A 26,960-nucleotide genomic window follows, 5' to 3' on the forward strand; every position below is an offset into this window, starting at 1 on the left:
GTTTTGTTTCCTCATGACACATCAGATCTAGCATATTTGGAGATTTCATAACCTTAACAAGGTAGTAACATATTTTAAGGTGCCATGTGTATTTCCCACCCTAGACACCATTTCCCTCTAGACACCACTGTGATAGCTATGAGCTGTGATTATCCCACCTCTTTAATGGGAAAGGAAGGTTCATTCTACAAAAACTCACTTACAGATAAACTAAGTGGCATTCACATCTTTCATAAAGTGAAACAGGTTGCTAGAAGGCCACCAATAGCCTCACTGCACGAAATACAATCAGGGAGCAAAGCTGAACAGAATAAAGACAAAGCCAGAAACTATCAGTCTATACAGTTTAACGATCAAATTATCTCTACCCCCTATAAAAGAAGGGCTCTACAGGGGTGCCTGGGTGGCTCCTTGGGTTGGTTAAGCATCCAACTCTTGATCTTGGCTCAAGTCATGGTCTCACAGCTTGTGCGATCAAGCCCCACATCGGGCTCTGTGCCAACAACACAGAACCTGCTTAAGATTCTCTCTCTCTCTGCCCATCTCCCGCTCATAGGCACACTCTCTCTTTCAAAATAAATAAATAAACTTTAAAAAGAAAAAAAAGGGGGGCTCTATGATCTCAGATCATCACACATTTACTTAGTGCCTGTCATGGTCACAAACAATGACAAGTGCTACTGGCAGAGAATATACAAAGGACGCCAGACTCCCTTCCCTCAAGTAACTTACACTTTAAATGTAGTGGTTTCCTATCTAGATGGCAGTGAAATTGAATTTAAAAGTTTTTGTTAAACATTCAAAGGTGTCTTGTTATTTTCAAAGTACTCACTCTAGAATGATGTGTACCTACTTATTCCAAAGAAAACTCACTCATTAAAACTGTCACTCCACGTGTGGAACTGGCTTTGAAATTACAGAAAAAAACTAGCTCATCATTTTATAGGCATACTTACACAGAACTGTGCCTGGCCAACAGTAAGTACTCTACAAGTGTCATATATATCCGAAGTGTCTTGTATATATCTGTGTGTGTGTGTGTGTGTGTGTATATACACACACACATATATATAACATATAATACATATGTGTGTATGCATTCATGTACACACATGTATACAGTCACTAACCATCATATAAAATATTCCAAAGAATATACCTCAGACCTTGAAGGCAAGTTCAAAAAAAAAAAAAAAAAACAAAAACAAAACAAACCCAACAATGTTCTGAGAATGAGATCACCACAATGTTAGGTTAAATGTGTAATTTTCCAAGGTAATTATTGTGAAGACAAGTTTGAACACCTTACTTATTTAGATGTGTAAGTTATTACATTTGTTTGCTTTTAATGTCACACTTTATTTACATTAAAGATAACAAAATACAAGGTGATACAACTGCCAAATGAATATTACAGGCTATAAACCCTACAGAAATTCAAAAGAGGATATAAACATCGTCATACATGAAAGAAGACAAGGCATCTTGTTAGCCATGGAGGATTTGAAAGGTTGCACACAGTACAATCCCTGCCAACAAAAAGTTTCAGATAAAGTTTCACAGAGGGAGGCTCAGCTACACCCTGAAGGATATACAGAATTCACATAGCTGGAAAGGAGCAGGAAGAACATTCCAAACTGGGGGGAAATTAAAATTGTCTACAGAGGGAATGGTAGACAAACCAGAAGATAAATCAAACTGTGGAGCTAAGAGAGCTTATTCCCTGAGCTTTATTTTAACAGGCCAGTGGTTGGATGAATCATTACCAAGTAAGAAATAAAGCAACACTACGCTAAAGGAAAAGTGTTCCCAAAAAAAGAGTCCTCTGTGCCACGTTGGTGTTTGTTCACATCCCTCAATCTAGCTGCTTGCTGGTTTCCATGGCTTGGATTTACCCATTTGGAAAAACAACCCCTCCTTTGACAATACCAAAATCACTACCTCTGTCTGAAATTAGACAAGAAATATACACATATTCCAGCCTCTGAGATGATCAACCCATCAAAAGTTAAGAATATGTCTTTTCACACATAATACCAAACAGCAATGGAAAACAAGTAATGAATTTTAAGTTAACAATGAAAAACACCTTAATATTGTCCATAAACCTCCAGCAAAGCTAAAATGCAGAAGACGGGCTAACCCAAGTACTGGTGAGGATGTACAGTTCCTGGAACCCTTCTATAACACTAGTAGGAGAGTAAGACAGTATGATCACTTGGAAAACGGATGAGAGTTTCTAATACAAAGTTAAACATACCCAAATGACCCAGAAATTCCACACGTAAGTATTTATCCAAAAGAAAGGAGTGTGTATGTCCACAAAAAGGCCTGCACAAAAACGTTGAGGTTGTACCACAAAGTGAATGAATTTAATACCAGAGTTGTACACCTAATAATGGTTAAGATGACAAATTTTAGTGTATGTTTATTTTACCACACAAAAAAAAAAATGTTTACAGCAATTTAAAACTAGAAGCAATGCAAAGGTCTACCAACCTTAGAATAGATAAGCAAATTGTGACATACTCACATAATGGACTATAGCACAGCAATACAAAAGAATAAAGTACTGATCCATACAACAACATGGGTGAATCTCAAAAATATTGTGTTGAGCACAAAAAGTTGGAATCAAATGATTCTATTTATATGAAGCTCAAAAGTAAACAAAACTAATCCAGGACTAGGGAAGGTCAAAATAGTGGTTCTCTTTGTTGGGGGAGGTGTATGGCCTGTCCAAGGAAACATGAAGGAACACTCTGGGGTAATGGAAATGTTCTATATCTTGATCTGGGTTCTTCCAAAAGGTAATAATTATAGGGGAAAAAAATTCATTATAAGCCATGCCCTTAAGATTTCACTGTAATCAATTATGCGTCAATAAAAACAAAGGAAGAAAAACAAAAATTGAACAGGTGGAACATCCCAGTAGTCTATTATACATGTGAAGTCCAAGGTTTACATTTTATCCAGCCCTTCCCAAATACTCTTATCACAAAATAAAGAGCACACAATAAAAATTCCCCCTGGGGTGTTGGAAGATCTATTCTGTTCAGGGCAAGAACTTTAAAGGTCTGATCGGAAAAGTTTAAGAAGAACATACAATTGATGCCTTGAGCCGTTTAGAAATTCACTGAATTTTTTAAATTCTAAATATATTTTATTCCTCTTAGGACCCAAAAAAAAAATTTGACTTTTTTTTTTTTTTTTTTTTTTAAGAAAAAGTTGAGGGGCACCTGGGTGGCTCAGTCAGTTAAGCGTCCTAACTTCAGCTCAGGTCATGATCTCACGGTGAGTTCAAACCCCGCCCCGCCAGGCTCTGTGCGGACAGCTCAGAGCCTAGACCCTGCTTCAGATTCTGTGTCTCCCTCTCTCTCTGCCCCAACCCCCTGCTCCCGTTCTGTGTCTCTCTCTCTTTCTCTCAAAAATAAATAAATATTAAAAAATTTTTAACGAAAAAGTTGGTAATAGTACAATAAATGTTAGTTCTCAACGTAAAATGGAGTGATGCAGTCTGACTCTCCGACCATAGTTTAAAAGCCAAGTAAAAGATCCAACTTCTAAAATTCTAAAGGAAATTTTCTAAAAGTTTCCTCAATATACGTTTAATTAATTAATTAATTAATGTAATCTCTACACCTCATGTGGGGCTCAAACTCAGAACCCCAAGATTAAGAGTCGCACACCCTTCCAACTGATCTAGCCAGGCACCTCTCCTCAAAATACTTTTAAATCCTTCACAGCATCATGAGGGAAATAAATCATCCACTCAAATCTATATTTTGAAGTTTAACAATAAGAGCAGTCACTTTTTTAAGTATGGCTGTAACTATTCCAAACAGTAAATCAGCTAATAGACGTCAACCTATAATAATGACCTATTCATAATCTATAATTATCTTGTTTATGTACCTGTTCACGGTATCTCCCCTGCCAGAATGGAGCTCCAAAAATCCAGGGATATCACTACTTGTTTTCTTAACAGCTATACCCCCCACACATAAAACAGTGCCTAGCACACAATAGGCATTAAGTATTTTCCCATAAATGATCGGTTATCTACTAGACTATCCACAGTGCAGAAACTAGGAAACAAGAATAAGAGCAGTTATTTACAACCAACCAGCCCATTTGCAATGTTTCTATACAGAAACTGAGCCTCAAAGAGTTTTCTTTCTTCCCCTCTCCTTTTCAACCCTCCTTTCCCAGCTGCCACTCCTTCCTCTAAGAAGGACATTCTAAGAGTTAACCAACTCTCTTGTGTTACCAAATAATGGAGTATCCTTGGGTTAATCACACAATTTCAATGTTTCTCTCTTTAACAAAAAGACACTGGAGGAGATTCATACCTAAGTAGACACCATGGCGCTTGGTGCTAAGAACAGAGGCGAAAGACCAAGTTCTAGCTGCCCCGAGATTATAGTGAGGCAGACAGAGGAGTATTTAACAAAGAAAGATAAATTCTCTGACAAAAGCATGCATGGCATGCCATGAAAACACAAACACAACACAAAACCCAGCTAAAAAGGCAGAGGTGAGGAGGGTCACTTTCTAGAAGACTCCGCACTTGAGAAACTAATAAAATCCAAGACAAAGAGCAGGGGGGATTTCAGAGACAGGCAATGGTTCATCCAAAGGAAATACAGCTAACCCTTGAACAACGTGGGTTGGAAGTGCTCTGGTCCCCTTACGTGTTTTGGTTTTCTTTTCCAGTAAATATAGCACAGTTCTGTACATGTACTTCCTCTTCCTTATGATTTTTTATTAACATTTCCTTTTCTCTAGCTTACTTGATTATAAAAATATAGTATATAACGCACACAACATACAAAATATACATTAATTACTGTTTATGTTATAGTATCAGTAAGGCTTCCAGTCAACAGTAGGCTATTAGTAGTCAAGTTTTGGAGAAGTCAAAAGTTACATGCATGTTTTCAAGTGCATGGGAGGTGGCGGGGGGAGGGTGGATAGGCACCCCTAATCCTCATGTTGCTCGAGGGTCAACTGTAGTTTGATGTATCTGGACTATAGGGTGTGGGTGAAGGAATAATTGAAGATTAAGGCTGGAACAGTACATAAGGGATGGCATTCTGGTAATATAATGAATAAAAGCCTAGACGGGAACAGTACTGCAGGCAAGGGTTAGTTGTAGGGTTATTTTAGGAATAAAAAAGAAAACCGATGGAGCCCTAACTAGAAGAAGAGCTCCTAGAACCTCTTCCACTTCTGATTGTCTTCTTTGTTCCTCGGTGACCATTCTTGCCCAGAGCTTCACTTATTCTCTACCCCAAAGTCGTATCACTCTAGACCTATATACCCAACCTTAAAATATTTAGCTCTTCTTTGAAATTTCAAAGGTCTTTCAAACTCAACGTATCCAAAAGTAAACTCATGACCTCATCCCAGAACCCAGTCCTCTCCCTTGGTTTCCCATCTCTGCAAATGGCAGCACACTCCACTCATGTGGCCAAGCTGGAAACCTAGGAGGCACCCTCAACATCTTCTGTATCTTGTCCCTCATCCCCTGCTCTAATCTCTCACCATGTCCTTCCTGTCAGTCTCCTCTCTAAATAGTCTTAGTTTGTCTACTACTCTCCTTTTCCACGACCACCACCACAGTTTGGGTTTCTACCATCTCTTGCCTAAACCACTGCAACAGGTTTACATTCTCTATTTCTTTATTCCCTCCTTCCCTTCCAACCTATTCTCCAGTTGTAACCACAGTTTGCTCATTTTGAATGTTTATCAGCCTGCCTCACTCTTTAATACCCTCCTACCAACCCCAGAAGCTCTAGAAAGCCCCTGCTGATGTTACTCACTATATGCTTGCCAGCACCTCACTCCCGATGGAGAGAACACTCAAAAAAGTGTTTGAGCCAAGGGATATAAGAATTTTAAGATTTTGGAAGGAATCAACACCAAATGGTACTAAAAGGTTCAACAGGTAAGGGCTAAAAAGTGCCCCCTCAAGCTACCATGAAGGATATCATTTAGTGACCTTGTCCAGAACAACTTTGGCGGAGCTGTGGGAACAGAAATCAGACAACAATGGATTGAGGAGAGACTGGGCAGAAGGGAACCAGAAATAGGTTGACCACATTCTTCCAAAAACCTGGATGGCAAAGAAAAGAGTCTAATAATAGCTGCAGCGGGGGGGTTGGGGTGGGGGCGGCAAAAGATTTAGGGATGAGTTTGGTTTTGTTTTGAAGTTGGGAGAGACCTGTGTGCATAAACACATGATGAAGAGAAAGAACCAGGAGAGGAAGAAGGGGGAAATCAGAAAAGAAACAGATCATAAAGTCCCTGAGGCCAGAAGAGCTGGGACCAGTGAGCCACCAATCAAAGAATTAAAATTCGCCTTTTGCTGATCCTAAGGGAAAGGGAAGAAACATGGAGTTAGATTCAGAAGAGTCTGCAGGTGAAAAAGGACGATGTGGTGGTTCTTCTAGTTTCTTCTTAAAGGATATATAAGGGTTCTTCCAGCTCTATAAGAGGCCTTTTCCCGCTCTGTGTCGTACAAAATACAGAACCAAGTACAGCATGTATATTCTATTTATCGGACACCAAGAGCGATGTTTGATGTCTGCTACTGGTTCTAGAATTCTAGTCCGCCTCTTCCCCTACCAACATCAGCCATCCTTTACTGGTGTAAAGCCTATCAGAGAAAAAGGGCTCCCAATCATGGTCTCCAGAAACTGGTGGTAACTGTTCCCAAATCTGAATTCAGTAGAGCAGTGCTAGAAAATTTTTTATAGGTTTTATCCTGAGAATGACTACTATTTTCCATTTCTTGTGCCCTCTGCTCAGTAGAACGTAGAGAGCCTGGTATAGCTGTTACTGTGTATTCCTTTAAAGAAAGCTACTCAAAGCCCTCTCATGGGTGATTTTATGCATTGGCAAAAAGGTCATAGCTTTTCAGCAGGAAAATAAAACAACAGTTCTCTTTGGGGTCAGCCAATAGTTTATCAGCTGCTCATCAGAAAAAAAAAAAAAAAAAAGCAACAACAATCGTTTAAAAGGACACACATAGTAAGAATGGGAGAAAATGGGTACCGGAAAGAGCTGTTGACATTAAATTAAAATTTTAAATTAATCCCTTGTCACTTTAATAGTGCTGCCACATAATGGAAGATGTGTGTTTGTTTTCCAAGGGGGAAAAGTGTCCAGAAATTTGCACTCATCACTCCCTTAACTGTTATCAGGGAAGAAGCACAGGCTTACTCTGTCCAGCTGGACTTGGGGTAGTGTAAACAACTTTGCTAAATTGCTTGGCAGAACGTATCTGCAACAAATCATTAAATTCTAGAATTCACTCTATTAAAATCAAATCATTAGCCAAGAACAATTAACAGGCAACTATTTTCATGCAAAACAGATATAAAATAAAAATCAAGAGCAATACATATGGATGATTCTTTTTCATTCATAATTTTAGATGGTGCATAATGCAGACTATTGTTTCAGATCTTTGTTGCCCTCGGACAGCCATCTCTCTACAATGTAGAGTATTGTTTGAATACTGGAACAACCCAAGCTTTTTCTGTGTATCTAAAAGTCCCTGGATTAACATCCAAAAAAATCTGGCACTGCAACAAAGTTGACTTGTAACAAGTCTCAGCCTTTAAGCAAATTGCTTATTAATGCAGAACGAAAGTCGTTGTTCAGATCCTAATTAAGGTATGTTTCTCAAGTGTCCCCCAACTCTGCATTCACCAAAACTGGGCAGAATTTCTCAAACGCACCATTTCCCATTACAGCCTGGATAACAGAAGGCTTTAACAGGTGATGAAGACTGTGAACAAAACACTGGCTGAAAACAAAGTTTGGACCAAACTCTGTTTAAAAGTGACCAGCAGGTGAGCAAGAAGGATGCTGGGGCATCCACACATGTTCCACAGCCAAGATTCTCCACACCTGAAGATAAGCTGGCTTCATATGGAAAAGACAAAGACATCTCCATTGTAAAAAGTCTCATAAGTAAGACACAAAAGAAGACATAGAAAATAATTCTGATTATACAGGGCTTAAAAAAAAAAAAAACAAAAACAGACAAAACTTTGTGATGACCTCTTGGGGCTGAGAGGAATATGACAGGGAGAGAATACTTGAGGGAGGTGATTGATTATTTCCTGACATGGTAGTGATTACAAGGTTGTTCCTTTTTAAATTACACATATGTTTCATGCATGTTTATGTACATACAACACATTTCATAATAAAAAATGTTGAGAGAGAGAGAGAGAGAGAGAGAGAGATAACCCAAGACTTAATACATACCAGCAGAGCACAGGCTTTCCATATACATTTAAGAGAATGGATACTGGGTGGGAAAAGGACAGAACTGTTTTCTGCCATCACTTACTAAATATACCTGTTTATTATGTTTAGAGACTTCTTTGCAAACAAACAAGTAAAATATTAAAGAGTTCAGAAAGATCATTTAAATGGCCACAAATTAAAGATAACTTTAAGAATAGATTTTCTATTTTACTTAAGGGAAATAAACATTCTTTCAACTAGTAGTAATTCACATTGTTAGGATTTAAACATAATCTGTATATAATACCCTGAAATTAAAACAATCTATAGTATTTTTTTTTAAAGGGGGGGGGGTGGGAAGTGCAGAAAAGGCGGCAAGATAACAAAGCAAACTGAAGGAAATAATTCCTTAGAATTTAGCAGAACACAACATTCAGGAAGGCAAAGAGAGAACAAATGGAGAACGTAAAATCGTTTTCAGACTCTACTTTTAAAATTAAGTGTCCGTGGCTGAAGTTTTGGGGGGGAGGGGGGCATAGGGGGTGGCCGATATATGAGTTGATTAAAAAATATAACAGGGAGAGGGACTATTTTGTAGAACAAACTGATATGGCTGAGCAAGACTAGAAAATACTTCCAATGAGCTCAGTATGCACTACAGAGATCCCACTAAACATAAACAGTCATTGAATAAATGCTCAGATAAGGAGATAAAACAAATCTAGCCAGAAACAATCCCTGGTAAGACTGGTTTTATAGATTTGTATACATGCATAAGTGCTAAGTCTGGATCCAATTTCTTCAGACAAAACCAAGTTTTCTGCAACAGCCTCACAATTGAGCAGAGCAAGGCTGTACTGAGAGGTCTGGAATCTTCTCACATGCTGAGGGGGATTTTTTTGTATCTTATGGCATGTTTAAAAAAAATCTTTACAGCAACAAATCCAAACACGCTAGGAATAGAAGGCCATGCAGACAATAGGGAAGGGAAGGAGGAAGGAAGGAAGAGAAATCTGCCTTCCAAAACAAAGCCATGTGTAGGCTCCAAGAGATAAACAGCCAAGTAAAATAATCCTTCCAGAGGAGAGTAGAGAAACGAGGGCGGAGAGCTAGAAGGAAGGAGGCTATAATCACACCTTCCCTTCACAAACTGTAATTTGAAGAAATACAAACTGGCCAGATCTCTCGAAGGAGATCTCTTGGGCTCACCTGGGCATGTTGTACTAACCAAGCTCCTTTCAGCCTTCCTCTCCTCTGCCTTCTCCTTCGGGTCTCATCTCCTCCCCTCCCCTTCCCCCTCTCCCTGTCCCTCTTCCTCTCCCACTCTCTCCCTCTCTCTCTCCTCACTCCTGACCCTCTCCTGCAAATAAAATGGTAAAGTAAAACCAATTTCCACAGCAAAATAGTTGCAGATGTTCTACTTCGGAATACACCTCTGGATCAAGAGCTGGTCACTTGATACGCAGGCCTGGGGAACAGAGGGGGGTTCAAATGGCTCTGCTCTGTGGCCTTTTCACCTTGACAGTACCCAGTGCTCTAAGTTTTCCTGATGCCTCTGAACTCATTAGACAAAGGACACTAAACTGCTGCTGGTTAGACAGGCAGAAAACAAAAGAAATCCCTCACCTAACCTCGTATCCCTGGCAGAGTCTCAGGCCACAACTCTTGTGTGCATTTTCCTTTCGATTCCAGAAAATTAATTTAAGTGCAGCCTGTGATGAAATAAGTGATAATTATGTTCTAAGACAACGAACAGCTCAAAATCTGAGGAACTCAGAATCTTAAGCTTTCCGATGATTGCAATATACAATTTATTCTTACTTTCTCCCAATATAAATCGCACTATTAAATTAAAAGGGGAGAATCCTTCTACCAAATTACACACTAATGGCTCTTAACCCATAATTAAAGTATCACTAACAGCAGCTTAAAGCCACGGCCAACCATGAGCACATTTATTAGGACCTATGTTTTCAGCACCACGTAATTATGTAAATATAACCGTCAGCCATCTTGAGAAAAATCAATGGTCTAACCAGTTCCCTGCTCCCTTGGGAAAACACTCTTGGTAAAGTGGCATTACACAGGGCCTCCCGCTCTGCACAGTCAGAAAAAAAGTAAGCAAACCTAAGCACCAGAGCAGAAGAAGCACAAATTCCAACAAGGCTGGTCACCCAGCGTCCTCATGACTCTTTCCTGAACATCACAACAGCCTGGAAACCCAGACCAGCAACTGGCTTCACAGCAATGAGGACTCCAGGACAGGTTTGCTGTGTGTTGTAATCCAAGATGCCACCCCTGTGGCTGGGAGCTGGAAGCACCCCCAGGACCAAGCACAGTCCCTATCATAGAGGGGCTATTAATTAAGAAGACAAGGCGTAAAATAATCTTGGAGGCAGGAATGCTGTAGAAAAATCAGAGACTAATCAAACCCACTGAATCCCCACCACAGCTCATTTCTGCCACGAACTTTCTGAATACACTTGAATGCACAACTTACCTCTCTGGGCTTCAGTTTCCTTGGCCAAAAAAAAAAAAAAGTCAAATGTCTAAGATCTATCTAAGGCCCTGTACAGCTCTGCAATTATGAGATAATTAGAGAATACAAGATTTTTATAATGAAGTGCTAAATTGTACAGTAGGGACTACACCACCAGTGGAGAGATTTCATGGATTTTTTGAGTCAGCCACTTACTGAGAGCCAAATCGGGCACCATGCTAGGACTCCAGGATGCAGTAGTGCCCAAGACAGACTGTCCTGCCTTCATGAAGCTTTCCAGTCTACTAGTGGATTATTCTCAGGAGTTCACAGGGGGAAAACGAAGGCTGAGGTTGGCCTATGACCTCTTCACGGAGATAGAGGCAAAATTGGGGTTCGAGTGGGTGTAATTTGAACATTCAATAGGGTCATAAGTTAACTATTGAGGGTTGTGGAAACAAACCATAAAGGTTTTGAAGAGACACATTAACACAAGCAGAGTTCTGCTAATTTGCCCATTACCAATGAAGGTAATTGGTTTGCAGAAATCAGATTCTTTCTGTCCTTTGCCAATCTTCTCCTTCTCCTACCAGTGGGCCCCACCCCAAACCTTCTTCCTTTATTTCTTTTTCAATTATGCTTACAGACTACTAAGGTGAAAGCGGCAGTCACCGAGCAGAGTCCACATCTGAGCCACTGGAGTCGCTTTCCATGTGGGATTTCAGAAAGGCCTTGTATGCTACAAGATAATTGGCTAAAAAAGATCTAGTTGTGGGAACACTGCCACAGAGGCTGAAGAAAGACAGTGCAGACACATGGTTTATTTAGCAGAGTAGAGCCAAGTACAATACACAGGAATATGGTATGACTGACCTAGAGAATAAGAACAACCATCAACATCTTGATTTGTAAAACCAAAACTTCAGAAAATTAAATTGTCCCTTATTCTTAAGAGATGTAAAACTTGCCTGTGTCCTAAGTGAAATCAAATGCTGCCTACAACTGTACGTTCCATTTTCCAAATAACTTCCCTGGAATGCTGGTGAGCTGCTATGTTTAATACGAACATTTCCAAAGTACTGGATTTACAATAATAGTAAAGGTTCCTACTTTTCTTACCAAAAAAAAAAAAAAAAAAAAAAAAAAAAAAATCCCATCTGAGATTTATGTTCATCTTCAAAAACACCCTTTGAGTTCAGAGCAGATGTGTGCAGTGTTTATACTAAGAAAACCACTAGGGCATAAACTACCCACTATAAACACCACTCGAATTTTGCTTTGCTTTTCTTCATTTCCTGTGTATTTATTTTGGTGTTAAAATAATGTTAACTTTCGTAGTAAGGAAAATAGCAGCAGATGTTTAAACCAAACAGACTATGGCAAATCATCCTACGTATCTACTCAACTTTCAAAATCAAAGTTTCTTCCTCCCAAATAGACAGGGGGCTGCAAGCAGACTGCTTTCGAGTATCATTACACACTACGGAACAACAAATCAACCTGGACAAGTTTTCCATAAGCTTTTCCTCACTACCCCCAACTGGAGATATAAAAAATTAATGTGGTATCAATTTCCTCGCAATCCCTATACTCCTCTCTTAGCCTGATCATTACGTTCTGTTTTGAAAATATCATATTACTCAACAACAAAGACAAGCCAACAGATATTGCCTTAAAAGTTTTGATTTCCTGTTCACTGAAAAAAAGAAAAGTTTAAAAAACTACAGTATGTTAATTTCACAAGCAACATTTTAAAGGAGTGTCTGCCTTTTAAATGAGTGACTTCAGAAGCAACAGGCTACTCAAAGAAGCAGATTCAAAGAAAGCAATTCACCAAAAATCTCTTTAATGGAACAAGCAGGAGTTTAAAAATATATACCTTAAAAAAAATTCTTAAGTATGAGATCTTTATCCACAGAGTTAAGTAAAAAACAGTATGAATGAGATTTTATTTTCCTTGAAGGGGAAAGGGTTAGTTTTCAATTGATTAGACAACAGGCCTGCAATTTTTACATGAAAAATTCAAGTTTCTTCAATGTTTTCTTTTTCAAAAGAAACATTCAGTTCACTATTAAGAGAAAACATGGAAACTACCCGTCCTGAATCAGAAAGGAGATGTCTCCTCCTCGATTTGTATGTGGTTACAACAAAAAACACTCCTTCTGCCAAGCTGAATTCCCCCGGAGATGCCTCTCCGGCCACTCAAACCCTGGCCATTACCACTTTTTCAAATCGCACGTAGATAATGTTCCAACAGATTAAGAAATCACTTTTTCTCTTCTTCCTACTGAGACAGCTTGAAACACTACAAGCCAGTGGGGAAACACCTCATGGATTAGCAGGAGGCAATAAACAATAAGAATTTAGCGTAGGTTCTTTCTTTCTTTCTTTCTTTCAATTTAGCTTTCTGGTTGGTGCATTGTGCAATCACTTCCACAAGGGACTGGAGTGTGGAGGGAACATCCTTCAATGTCAGAACTCTCTCAGCGCTGTACAGGAAATGGGAAGTCAGACAAAGAGCCAGTCTGTGCTTTGTGACATGGGTGCCCTTCCAGTCCCCTAAACTGAACAGAAAAATTCTTCATTGTTTGGGACAATCACTCCTGAAAACAAAAACTCACTGTAACTTTCCGTTCCCCTCTCCATGAAAATCCAAAGCACTGACTGCAATACAGTATAAATACTGTCCACAGTGTAGGTTTAAAATAAGTATCAAAGCAGGGAGGGAAAGAAAGAAAGAAAGAAAGAAAGAAAGAAAGAAAGAAAGAAAGAAAGAAAGAAAGAAAGAAAAAAAAAAACACAACACGTTTAACTTTTACTGGGTCCTGGAAGTTCTTCCTCTAAAGAAAACAGCAACAGAAATAAAAAATAATCATATAATCAAGAGTTAAAAATTTGAAGAGTTAATATGTTGCAAGCAAAAAGCAAACTTTTAACAGTTTATATTTCACCGCCTTCCCTCCCCCACCGTAACCCTGAAGGCTAAGATAGGAAACAACAAACTTTAACCCTGAAGGCTAAGATAGGAAACAACAAACTTTGTATTGAAAATAGTACATAACAGACACTCGCCTTTCAAAGCCCCCTGAAATCCCAAGAAAGAGAACAAAATACACAGAAGGCATTCAGAACCCTAAAGGAGGAGTGGCCTTGACAAAAGCAATGGAAGAGCAATTTCTAGAACAGAACCTCTACCTTCATAGCACAGGATGCCGATATTGTTGTTCATCTTGTCCAAGTACTGGTAGTTCAACAGATCCATCTTCATAAATAGCATTTATTGGGCTAGCACAGAAAACCAGCTCTCTGCTTTCGCCCCAAAAGAGTACGTTTCAAAAATCAGTTACTGTTGAGTAGCTCCTGGCTTTCTCTTAAACTTCACAAAGACGGGAGGCCCAGCCTCAGATGATCAAAACAAAGTATGTAAAAGTTAAAAAAAAAAAAGAAAGAAAGAAAAGAAAAAGAAAAACAAAAAAAGAGGGGGGAAAAAAAACACACGCACAAAAAAAAAAATCAAACTCGCACAAAACCCTTCAAGGGTTTATTTGTAGATGGTCTATGTTTTGTATCCTCAATCAAGCACTTAGAAACCGTTTCTGAAGTCTTTACAAGTCTTTCTTCGAAATAAAAAAGGAGTGGAAACGAAAAACACGAAGCACATTTCCTAGGACAAAGCCACGCTCGCTTTCCTCACAGCCCGCTGCAAGTTAACTGCGCTGACATGCTGGCTATGCTTGGTATGACTCGTATGTAAACGAGCTTCCTCTTCCCAGCGGGAGGGAGCACGGAGCATGCTCACTGAATCCCTGGAGCTCTTCAAATGTCAGGGATATTTTCTGCACAAGATCAGTCTCTAAATGTATTAAGTGTTTGAAAGAAAGAGAAAGAGGAGGTGGAGAGCCTGCACAGAGGGGCCGTGCAGAGCTGCTCTTGACGGGAAGCAGGCTTGCCACTGCACAACCGGAGGAGGAGAAAGAAAACCCAGGAAGTTTCTTTTTCAGGAGCTGAGTAAAAAGTAAAAAAATCCATCATGGAAGCAAACGTCTGTGGAACTTAACTTTGCTGTACCTTCCTGTTGGGGTTCAGAAACCCACAGTGGTTTTGCTGTGGGATATATTCCACCCATATTTGTAAGGCTCCTTTTTTCTTTCTTTCCAAAATTGTTTTATAATATCCATTTATACTTTAACAGTGTTTCAAATTTTGATGTTAATGTTAACATGTAACTTCTCTCCTAATCCTCATAACAACTCACATGAACAAGGCAGGGATGGTATCACCTTTTTACAGCAGAAGAAACTGAGGCTCAGAGGGATTAAATGACTGACTGGCCCATGACCCCAAAACAGTTGGTAGAACTACTTTTAGGATTTTTTTTTTCCCCTAATAACTTTTCAAAAAAAAAACGAGGGAAAGAGAGAGAAAGAAGAAACAGAGAGAGAGGGACGATTAAGCAAGTAAGACTGATAATACCCAAAACCAAATGCCTACTTGAAATTATGGGGTGTGGGGCAGAATAAAATTATTTTCATTTTGCACACATGAAAGCTGTTCCATCTGTGTATTCGTGGCTAGTAGCATGCTGCTATGCTGTTCCTTACTGGAAGGACCGGAGCCTTAAACTTTGCGTATCTCCAATATCTAGCACAAGCAGGTACCCAAAAGCTGTTTACTGAATGAGTAAATCACTGAACGTTCAGAGCCTTTGGCACATGAAGAGCACACCAGCAAATAGGGGGAAAAATAGTTTTGTCTTTGCAGACTGTAGCTAGCTCTTGGCACCACAAATAGAATAATAATTCACCAAAGGAAGTGTTCATATGTTGATACTATTGTATGCTATTTGGAGACTTAGAAAATATCAAGGAATGTGTTATACTGTAGACCGAGACAATTTGCAGACAAATTTTAATATGCTAAAATAAGAGTTGAATAAATAATTTCAAGGGCTGATATGTTAAAAATCCAGCGACAGTTGCATTTTGTTTTTTTTTTGTTTGTTTGTTTTTTTAATTTTTTTTTCAACGTTTTTTATTTATTTTTGGGACAGAGAGAGACAGAGCATGAACGGGGGAGGGGCAGAGAGAGAGGGAGACACAGAATGAGAAACAGGCTCCAGGCTCCGAGCCATCAGCCCAGAGCCCGACGCGGGGCTCGAACTCACAGACCGCGAGATCGTGACCTGGCTGAAGTCGGACGCTTAACCGACTGCGCCACCCAGGCGCCCCATGCATTTTGGATAATAGGCATGCACACAGCAAGTTGTTCTAATCAAGTCTTATCAGGAGATTCATACAATACCCAATACTACTGCCATCACTGGATGGCTGTAGGTGAAGCAGACAACAGAAAAATGAAGCTTCAATTTATAAGGGTATTTATTAACACTAGGTTACATATCCTAGAGTCTGAATAAGCTATGCTGAAAAGATACATATACTATCGATTATAATTAAAATAATGGCATTTGACAGGGAGGGTCAGAAAAAAAGCTCTTAGAGCATCTACTATACACAGATTACTGCATTTCAAACAATCTCAATATCTTTAAGCATCAGATCAAATTCAAATGATAGTTGTAGAGTACAATCACTGTGCTGTTCTTTGACATAAGGTCTCAATCAAAAAACATGATGAGTCATTAGCCTGTCCCCTATGGGAGAAAGCTGGCTGCATATTAGAATTAACGTGGACTTTAAAAAAATCCTAGTGCTGAGGTGGCATCCCAAACTAATCTGAGGAGGTGAGACCCATGGTCTGTATCATTTCTGAAGAGTCCTAGGTGATTCTAATATGCAATCAAAGTTAAAAACCACTGCTTTTATCTGAGGGGAAAAAAAAAATTACCCCCCTTAAGATACTTCATTTTAAACCCTTCTTCTGAGAAGGTTTTCTTTTTAAAAATATAGTGGTTTTAGGAGCTCCTGGGTGGCTCATTCGGTTAAGCATCCGACTCTTGGTTCGGCTCAAGTCATGATCTCATGGTTTGTGAGTTTGAGCCCCACACCATGCTCTAACAGTGCAGAGCCTGCTAGGGATTCTCTCTCCCTCTCTCTCTGCCCCTCCCCCACTCACGCTGTCTCTGTCTCTCTCAAAAATAAACTTAAAATAAAATATAGTGCTTTAACCAGATTTAAACAAAAACAGTTGTAAAGATAGGAGTACTTAGTAACTTCCCGTAAATGACCCTGTGTCACTTACAATGGGATTCTCTCAGCCTGAGTGGGTCCCATAAGTGTACCTTGATTTGTGTTCAGAATGATCTGTGGCAAAATTCCCAGCACCCAGACACATCTTCCCTACTCATGTAGGAAGCCAGTGTGGTGCTACTCACAAGTGGTCCACAGAGGGGTTCAAGAAATGGATGCTACTATCCATAAGACAGATACAGAAATGGAGAGTGCACATTTCCAAATTTTTATAGCAGTTTGACAGAGTAATTTTATGTCTCTTAAATCTTCATTTTAAAAAATGAGCGCTGGGGCCCCTGGTTGATTCAGTAGATGGAACATGCGACTTTTGATCTTGGGGTTGTAAATTCGAGCCCCACATTGGGTACAGAGATTACTTTAAAAAAAATTTTTAGGGGTGCCTGGGTGGCTCAGTCAGTTAAGCATCCAACTTCGGCTCAGGTCATGATCTTACAGTCCGTGAGTTCGAGCCCCGCATCGGGCTCTGTGCTGACAGCTTGGAGCCTGGAGCCTGCTTCGGATTCTGTGTCTCCCTCTCACTCTGCCCCTCCCCCTTCATGCTCTGTCTCTCTCTGTTTCAAAAATAAATAAACATTTAAAAAAATTTTTTTAATAAAAATTTTTAAATGAGGGTTTATTTTTTCCATATTTCTACTATTGAGTTTCGTTGTATTTTACAAAGTATCAATAAAGCCTGGCAGGAAAAAAAAACAAAAAACGAAAACCCTAGTTTTCCACCCAGACGGTGTGAGAAGCCCTGTGCAGATGGCTGGCTACTTACAACGGCCGGACTGCAGCGCAGTGAACTCCCTCCACAGCGACGGCCTTCAGCCCAGCTCCGCACATCTTTCACCTCGAGCTTGAAGCACACTGAATCGCCTACTTTAAAACCACACTGTTTCACTTCTCAGTGCATATGTTCTCTCTTTGTCCAAGACTTTTCCGGCCTGTCTACCCAGCAAACACACCCATTCTTCCCTCAAGACTTGGCATACGCCCCTCTCATCCAGTGGGAACCCCCTTCCTTCCATGTCCTCACTCCCTGCCCCTATCATCTTACCAGGTATATACTTCTATCCTAACCACGTCTAGACTTCAAGAGCAAGAACTATGGCTTCTTCACTTCTTCAAGGTCTAGCATAAACCTGCCACATGGTAGGCCATCAATGAATACTTGTTGAATAAAATCAGTAAGGTTACACAGTAGGATTCACAGGTAGATTCCCCATCCAACCGCCCACCCCAGCACACACTGTATTACCTAACAAGGTTTCCCAAACTGGATTCTGTCGATATCTTTTGGTGCCACAAGTTCTCACATTTGAGGAACACTCATCGAGATTCTGAATGCACTTCAGGCTGCAATCCAAATACTGGAAAATGTCAATGCTTCTCAAGTTCATTTGCAGGCTAATAATATATTCATAATTGAAGTACCAACAGAATTGTTTTTAAGGAAACTGGAAAGATGGTTGTAAATTTTATCCACAAAAAAAACAGGTAAGAAGGTCTACCTTTTTTTTTAAACACTAAAGAAATTTGATCTATTAGATATTTAAAATATAAAGCAAAGAACATGTTGGGGGTGGTCCTAGTACAGAATAAGTAGCACTATACAGATAATGCAATAAAGTTTTTGCTGAAAAACTTTAAAAACAGTAAGAATAGGGGCGCCTGGGTGGCTCAGTTGGTTGAGCGACTGACTCCGGCTCAGGTCATAATCTCACAGTTTTTGAGTTCGAGCCCTGCATCGGGCTCTGTGCTGACAGCTCAGAGCCTGGAGCCTGCTTCAGATTCTGTGTCTTCCCTCTCTCTACCCCTCCCCTGCTCACGCTCTGTGTCTCTCTCTCAATAATAAATAAACATTAAAAAAAAATTTTTAATACAAAAAACCAGTAAGAATATGTTCAGACTATCTAATTTGGAAGAGGGAAACAATTTCTAAGCCTGAAACAAAAACACCTTAAATCAAAGAAAGAGATTACAGAGGAAAATATTGAAGAATTTGAATATACAAAGTTTATTAGGTTTTTGTACATTTGAAAACCATAAAATGAAGTAAAACAACAAAACAGAAGAATACATTTGTAACGTATATCATGGTAGATGAAGGATCGATGTTTTTGATAAATAAAGAACATGTAAAAAAAATTTTTTTAATGTTTTTATTTATGTTTGAAGGAGAGAGAAACAGAGCATGAGCAGGGGAGGAGCAGAGAAAGAGGGAGACACAGAATCGGAAGCAGGATTCAGGCTCTGAGCTGTCAGCACAGAGCCCGATGCAGGGCTTGAACTCACGAACTGTGAGATCATGATCTGAGCCAAAGTCGGACGCTTAACCAACTGAGCGACCCAGGCACTCCAAAAAGAACACTTAAAACAAGTTAACAAAAGAATCTAAATATTTTTTAAATGAGCAAAGAACAAAAGAAAGAAATGAATAACCAATACATTTTTGAAAACTATTCAACCTTATTCATAAAGAAATACATTTTTAAAAATCAAGTGATTTTGTATCTGCCTAATTCAACAAAAAAGACTTTTGCATCTTATTTCATGCTGGTGAGATGCCAGTAGAATTTGTGTTTACTGCTATTGAAATATAAACAGAAAATGCCTTTCTACAAAGCAGTCTGACATCATATCAAGCTACGGATACTAACGACAGAATATTATGCGGCTATAATTCCTTCGAAAATAGAATGACACGAGGGGCGCCTGGGTGGCTCAGTCAGTTGAGCAGTTGACTTCGGCTCAGGTCATGATCTCACAGTTCGTGAGTTCGAGCCCCGCGTCGGGCTCTGTGCTGACAGCTCAGAGCCTGGAGCCTGTTTCAGATTCTGTGTCTCCCTCTCTCTGACCCTCCCCTGTTCATGCTCTGACTCTCCCTGTCTCAAAAATAAATAAAACGTTAAAAAAATTAGAAAAAAAAATAGAATGACACGAGGAAGTGCTATACTATGTACTGTATAACAGTACTACATAGGTTAACTGAATACAATCAAAATAGGATATAAAAGCAGTGTGTATTCTGGACACCAATTTTGCTTCTATATTAATGAATATATACACATACATAGAGAAAAAGTGTATGTCTTAAAGAGACAGTAAAGAGTATCAAAATAACAGTGCCTGTCTTTGAGTGACGGGCATTTTTGACATTTTTCTGTATTTCTAATTTACCTACAAAGAGTATATTTCCATACAGAATCAAGGTGAGGGTGCAGGTTCCCCACTTATTACAAAGCAGGTGCATAATGAGAAAACATGCCCTGGTAAGGCCTAAGTGGTGAATCATATGTTTGTTTGTTTTTTTTAACACCACAATACACCCTTTTAATTTAGATTTAACAACTAAAGATGCCAAACATGAGACCTTTGTAAGATTCAAAGACGTTTAAGATGTTTATTCAAAGATGTCCTAAAGAAACTAAAAAGAAACTCCCTGTACGGGAGTGCCTGGGTGGCTCGGTCAGGTGGACATCTGACTTCAGCTCAGGTCATGATCTCACACTCCATGAGTTCGACCCCCACGTCAGGCTCTGTGCTGACAGCTCGGAGCCTGGAGTCTGCTTCGGATTCTGTGTCTCCCTCTGTCTGTGCCCTTCCCCTGCTCGTAGTCTCTCTCTCTCTTTCTCAAAAATAAATAAACATTAAAAAATTTTAAAAAAAAGAGAGAAATTCCCTGTACTTTAAACTTTCAGAACACATAGACATGTATGCATTTGCTTTCTGTCTTCTGTTGTTTACCTGTTATTTCATGTATTAGTATCAATTCCCCAAACAGACCCTAAGCTTCTGGAGAGAAAAAATGGAGCTTCAGTTTTTGGTATAAAGCTCCCCACAGCATACACTAAGCGCTCCCTAAGTATTCACCATGGCAGCATCTCAACATCTTTGTGGGAAAATGATGGCCAAATGGTGACAGCAGCCCAGGCTGGTTACTAGGTTAAATCACTGGATTTGCTAGAGAGTGGATTACCAATTCAGAATAGAATCACCAAAACTGTGAGCTGCTTAATAAAAGCTGGGAGATCAAATTCACTCTCCAGACACTTTTTTTAAAAACAAAATGCTCTCGTTAGAACATGTAGAGAGAAGGGAACTTTTTTTTCATTTGGATTTTTTTAAGTTTTTATATTTAAATTCCAGTTAGTTAACATACAGAGTAGTATTAGTTCCAGGTGTATAATATGTGATTCAACACTTTCATACAACACCCAGTGCTCATCACAACAAGTGCCCTCCTTAGTCCCCCATCACCTATCTAACCCATCCCCCACCCAACTCCCCTCTAATACCATCAGTTTGTTCTCTGTATAGTTAAGAGTCTGTTTCGGGGTGCCGGGATGGCTCAGTCGGTTAAGCAGCCAACTTTGGCTCAGGTCATGATCTCGCAGTCTGTGAGTTCGAGCCCCACGTCGGGCTCTGTGCTGACAGCTCAGAGCCTGGAGCCTGTTTCGGATTCTGTGTCTCCCTCTCTCTGACCCTCCCCTGTTCGTGCTCTGTCTCTCTCTGTCTCAAAAATAAATAAACGTTAAAAAAAATTAAAAAAAAAAAAGTCTTGGTTTGCCTCTCTCGCTCTTTTTTCCCTATAATCATTTGTTTTCTTTCTTAAACTTCACATATGAGCACAATCATATGATATTTATCTTTTTCTGACTGACTTACTTCACTTAGCATAATATTCTCTAGCTCCATCCACGTTGTTGCAAATGGCAAGTTTACATCCTCTTTTATTCCACTGTGCACATACACCCCGTCATCTTTATCCATTCATCCATCGACGGACACTTAATCCGCTTCCATAATTTGGCTATTGTAGACAATGCTGTTATAAGCATCAGGGGACATGTATGGAGAAGGGAATATTTTAATGTTAAGTCTAACAATAATCTCTTCAAAGACACTGGGAAATATAAATAACCCTACTCCGTTATTTGGCTCCTCCAGAGGATTTAACTGCTCTCTTCTTCCCAGGATTCTAAGTTAGATACTTAGCTAGTGTTTTTATTTTAAAGTATTCTCTTCACTGAGCATTTATTCTCTTCAAATCACTGTATCCTGATATATAACAATCACAACAGACCTAACCAAAAGAAGAAAGGAAGCTTGACTATACCTTGACTTAATGTATCAGTTGAACAAGAAGTTGGCTGTCTAAAAATATTTCAAAGCATCTCTAGAATCCACTGCCATTTATGGGTACATTCCTCAAAATAATACGACAGCAGCAAGAGTAAAGATGATGCTGATGCTTGCACAACACTTCCTTGGTCAAGGCACTTTCCCTTTTTTATCTAATTATAGTAATTACTAAGACAAAGGTCTTAATGAACCTAGTCTTAAAATGTCTTAAACTCCAAAGTCTTAAATGAACCTAGACTGCGTGTCAAGAAAGAAGACTTAAGAAACCAAACTTCCTTTTCTGTTAACTATTATTTAGAATGCAAAGTTCTGTGGCTCATTGAAGGCCTAGCTACAATCCCAACTTCTCTAAGAACCCCATTAGCTCAGATTAATCTGCATCATTCCACCTTATTTTAGATATACTGCGCTTAATTCTAAAACAAGGGAGACTATGAGATAATTTATGTATCTCTCCCCAACCAGTTAATAAAGGCTGCTTTGCACACAGTAGGTCTTCAAAATCATAGCTGTTGAGCTGAAGGAGATACCAAAACAAAACAATTTTCAAAGGCCTCAAGTATCCATGAGGTGAACCTACATATCTATTAGGCTTCCTAGATCACTGAATTTCCTTTCAAAGAAAGACTTCCTAAGTATACAGTAAAATATTGTTTATTTCTCTAACTTGGAGCTGCTCACAGTGAAATGATGAAAAATAAACAGTATTTTGTCAAATTTTTCACGAAAGCAAAAACCATTAAGCTATATGTCTTGACTTTTATTGTTAATAAAATAGTGCCATTTCTAAGTTAAAACACTCTCAACTTTAAGATTTTATTTTTAAAGTAATCTCTATACACAACATGAGGCTCAAATTCACGACCCCAAGATCATTGCACGCTCCATTGACTGAGAGAGCCAGTCATGCTCCCCAAAACACTCTCACCTTCAATTAAGTATTAGTAGATTATTTGCTGTAATATAGTAGTACTTTAACACAAATATATGTACAGTACTCTAAAAATAACTTTAAAATGGTTCTTCAAAACAAAGATTTAAACTTTCAATACAACAGCACCCTCTAGGGGTGAATTTTAAAATGCAAAGATAATTTTGAGAAGACAAACTGCACAATTTGGGCCATTCTCATCTGATATACATTATATTTCAAACACAGTGAGCCTATTTTATTTAAAAGTCACACAATGAGCCTCCTATTTTATTTAAAAGTCACAGCAAATATCTTTTAACAAACAGTTGAACTGTCACTAAACTCTGCAAAAATTAAAATACCAACAAAACTAGTTCAATTGTTCTCAAATGACTGAATAGGAAATCTGCTTTATTAACATGATTTAAGATATAAATAGTATTTAAAAGTACTATTTTATATTTTATATATATATATATATATATATATATATATATATATATATATAGAAGTGCAATTGACATATAATACTATATTGGTTTCAGGTGTACCACATAGTGAATCAATATATATATCTACATGCACACACGCACACATATACATATATATATAAATGTATATATATATATATATATATATATATATACACATTTATATATATATATATATATATATATATATATATATATATATATATATATACATTTATATATATATAGCCAAGTGATCACCATGATAAACTTAGCTAACATCTTTGGACTGATGTCTTAAATCAGAATAAATCAGTACTGGGAGAAGGAATTGAATCAATTAGCACTTAAGGAAGGAGAAATCTCTTACAAAACACCATAACATTAGTTTTACAACTAGTACCTTATATGCTTAACGACACAAATGTTTTCTTGTAACATTTTATTGTTATTTTAGAGGTTTTCATTACTAAAAACAACGTAGGTTCAATAAATCCCATCCAAAGGACCCTCACAAATAAAATATTATTCTGATGTTCACATTCTCACAAATCCTAATCACCCATAGATGTATCCCTTCACAGTTGGCTAGAACTGCTTTCCATGGTAAAAATCAGAGAAGAAATCCAATGAAGGAAAAGTCCCAGGTATTTAACATACGAAGGACTAAAATCACTGATAGTCCCAATATGTGACCCAATCTTCAATTAACAGTTCAATCTGCCTTCACAGTGCTTTAGTACACACCATTTTTCCACCTCCAAAATCACCCACGCACCCAGTCAGGATCCAGTCTAGAACACAGATCCCACAGCAGGCATTTTAAAGAGAATTTTAATGCCTCCCTGCCTGTGCCCCCTTGTAGTAACTACCTCCATAAGGTAATTATTATCCTAACCTTTACCAGTGTAAATTATTTGGACCACCTCATACAAATAGAACGGTGTGCCATGGACTCTTCTGTGAGTGGATTCTCTCAACTTGTTTATGAGTGGTGCCTTTATTTTTACAGGTGGCTGAAAACTCATTCCTTTTCACTGCTGTATAGCATTCTGTTGCCTTAAGAGACGACACTTCTTCGAGTTCACTGTTGATGGGCATCTCGGCAGTTTCTGTTTGGGGGCTATTCTGTTTGCCACCAATATTCTTAGCACATGTCTTTGGTGAGCATACGGCTGCCTTGGGTTTTTGTTGTTGTTGTTGTTTCTGGTGAGAACTGAAATCAGATTAATATATGTCTTCCCACTTTATTTTTTTTACAGCTTTACATTTTTTAAATCTTTTCCACTGAAGTATAGTTGACACACCATGTTGACGCACAAGTGTAGTTGGACACACTGACAACGCAGCAGTTGTACCAATACATACACCTGCCGGAAGCGTAGGGACTTTAGGGTGCTCCACATCCTTGCTTTTCCACCTTTTCATTCCCACTACTCTGCTAAGTGCGGACCAGCCCCACTGCGGTTTTACTTTGCACTTCCCTGCCCGATAGTAAAACTCCTAAATGCTCGTACGAGGCAGAAGGACAGGATTCACCACACGGACAGAGGGAAAGAGTCTAGGCCAGTGCCTCTCAACCAGGCAATTGTGCTGCCCCCCACCTGGGGGACACTGGGCGATGCCTGGCTGTCATAACTTGGGAGCGCTTACTGGCATCTAACAGATGGAGGCCAAGGACACTGCCAAACGTGCTACAATACAGAGGACAGCCCCCACAACGAAGAATTAGCTAGGCCAAAATGGCAATGATGTCATTATCAAAAAACCCTGGTTTAAGTAAACAATTATTAGAATTCTTCTCCTTAGCCATACAATCAACGGCTGGTACAGCTCAAGAGGCCAATTTCCTATTTTCTCAATAGGTTATTTTCTCCCTAAAGTTGAAGGGACAGAAGACAAAGGACACATGCTGCATGTTGGGCATGGTTGAGGGTGCAGCATTACCTTCTTTCGCATACCTTGTCTCCTTTTTAATCCTCACAACCATGCTACTAGGTACTATCACAGTTTTAGAGGATGAGGAAACAGGTATCAGAGAGGCTAAGTGCCTTGTCCAAACTCACACAACAGTGGTAGGTCTGGATCTGAAGCTGTGCTTTTTCACTACACCGAAGGTCTTACGTTTACTAAAAATAAGGAGAGTTTTTTAAGTCCACGAGGATTGTTGACTTGCAAGGGATGAGTTTCACATTAGCTTTGCAAAATGCCACTGAATAAAAACTGGGTCTAAAAAATAAATCATTGGCAATGTTAAGATTAACACGCACCTGTAAGAACTGTACCTTAAAATTTTTAAACAAATACATCTTCCCCACAACACTGTGAGCTCTCTGAAGTTAGGTCATGTCTTATTTCTTGTTGGGTATGCCTAAACATACTCCTAAACTCCTATAGGAGTAGGCATTTAAAGTTCCCTGGATTAGTGACCTAAAACCCGTGAGGGAAAACAAGAGTCCTCATAAAGCGAGCAGATGGTTCAGACTGTATTTTTTTCACCCAGTCAACTATATTTAGTATCAAGTAGAATAAAGAGGTTTTGATTGCAAATATTCAATTAAGTCAAATAACAGTCAATACCATCAAATTCTCTTCACAACACAAACAATTCAATTTTTCCAAGGATGGATTTACATGCATTGCCCTGTCAACCATCCTTCAACGTTTTCACTGATGCTTCTGAGAGGGCATTACAGTCTTAGGGCCACCAGAAATCCACTGGCCAGAAGAGCAGTTTCCAATCCTGGATACACATCACCCAGGAGGCTCTGAAAGGCATATCTGGAAGGTGATTTAATAAATCTGGGGAAGGGGGCGCCTGGGTGGCTCAGTCGGTTAAGTGTCCGACTTCAGCTCAGGTCACGATCTTGTGGTCCGCGAGTTCGAGCCCCGCGTCGGGCTCTGGGCTGATGGCTCAGAGCCTGGAGCTTGCTTCCAATTCTGTGTCTCCCTCTCTCTCTCTGCCCCTCCCCCGTTCATGCTGTGTCTCTGTCTCAAAAATAAATAAACGTTTAAATCAATCAATCAATCAATCAATCAATCTGGGGAAGGACACAGTGGGGCCCTGAAAGATGTATTTTGAATTTACACCCAGGAAACAGCTGTGCTCAGTACAGTTTAAAAATAGCTCCCCATATAATTCTCACATGTGGCCCGTCCCCCTGAGGTTCAGGAGTTCTGCGGTGGGGATGTTGAGTTGAAATTAGTAAAAGAGCATCACGCTGAGGAAACCCCTTGCCATTCACACCCTCCAGAGTTCAAGGGCATCCCAATGAGTTACTCCTGGACAGGACTAGGGGGCGACGTGAGCCAACTTTAGACACAGCTCAACCTCGTTTCCACTGAGAAGCTGGACTGTGAACCCCATAATTTGACTTTACACAGTGTAAGAGACAACTGAGCCCCCGCATTCTCAGCCTTCTTCAACCACTGACGTTCAGTAGCCAGAATAAAACCAGAAATTTATAAACTGCCAATATTCAACTGTTTTGAGA

The 26,960-nt window shown here is 39.3% G+C and overlaps 1 protein-coding gene across 4 annotated transcripts in view; it reads right to left on the reverse strand.

Annotated features, from left to right (window-relative positions):
- Window positions 1-26,960, reverse strand: part of VGLL4 (vestigial like family member 4) — a 167,047-nt gene that overhangs the window by 66,363 nt on the left and 73,724 nt on the right. The window contains exon 1 of one of the 4 annotated variants that reach the window (XM_060631777.3): window positions 13,940-14,571. The exons of the other annotated variants lie outside the window; for them this stretch is intronic. Coding sequence (XP_060487760.1) covers window positions 13,940-14,021 — 82 coding nt within the window. The 5' untranslated portion in view covers window positions 14,022-14,571. Of the gene's footprint in view, window positions 1-13,939; window positions 14,572-26,960 lie in introns of those variants that run through there. 4 annotated transcript variants of the gene reach the window in all.

The sequence above is a fragment of the Panthera onca genome, chromosome A2 (genome assembly GCF_046562875.1).
Source record: "Panthera onca isolate mPanOnc1 chromosome A2, mPanOnc1 haplotype 2, whole genome shotgun sequence".
Lineage (NCBI taxonomy): Eukaryota > Metazoa > Chordata > Mammalia > Carnivora > Felidae > Panthera > Panthera onca.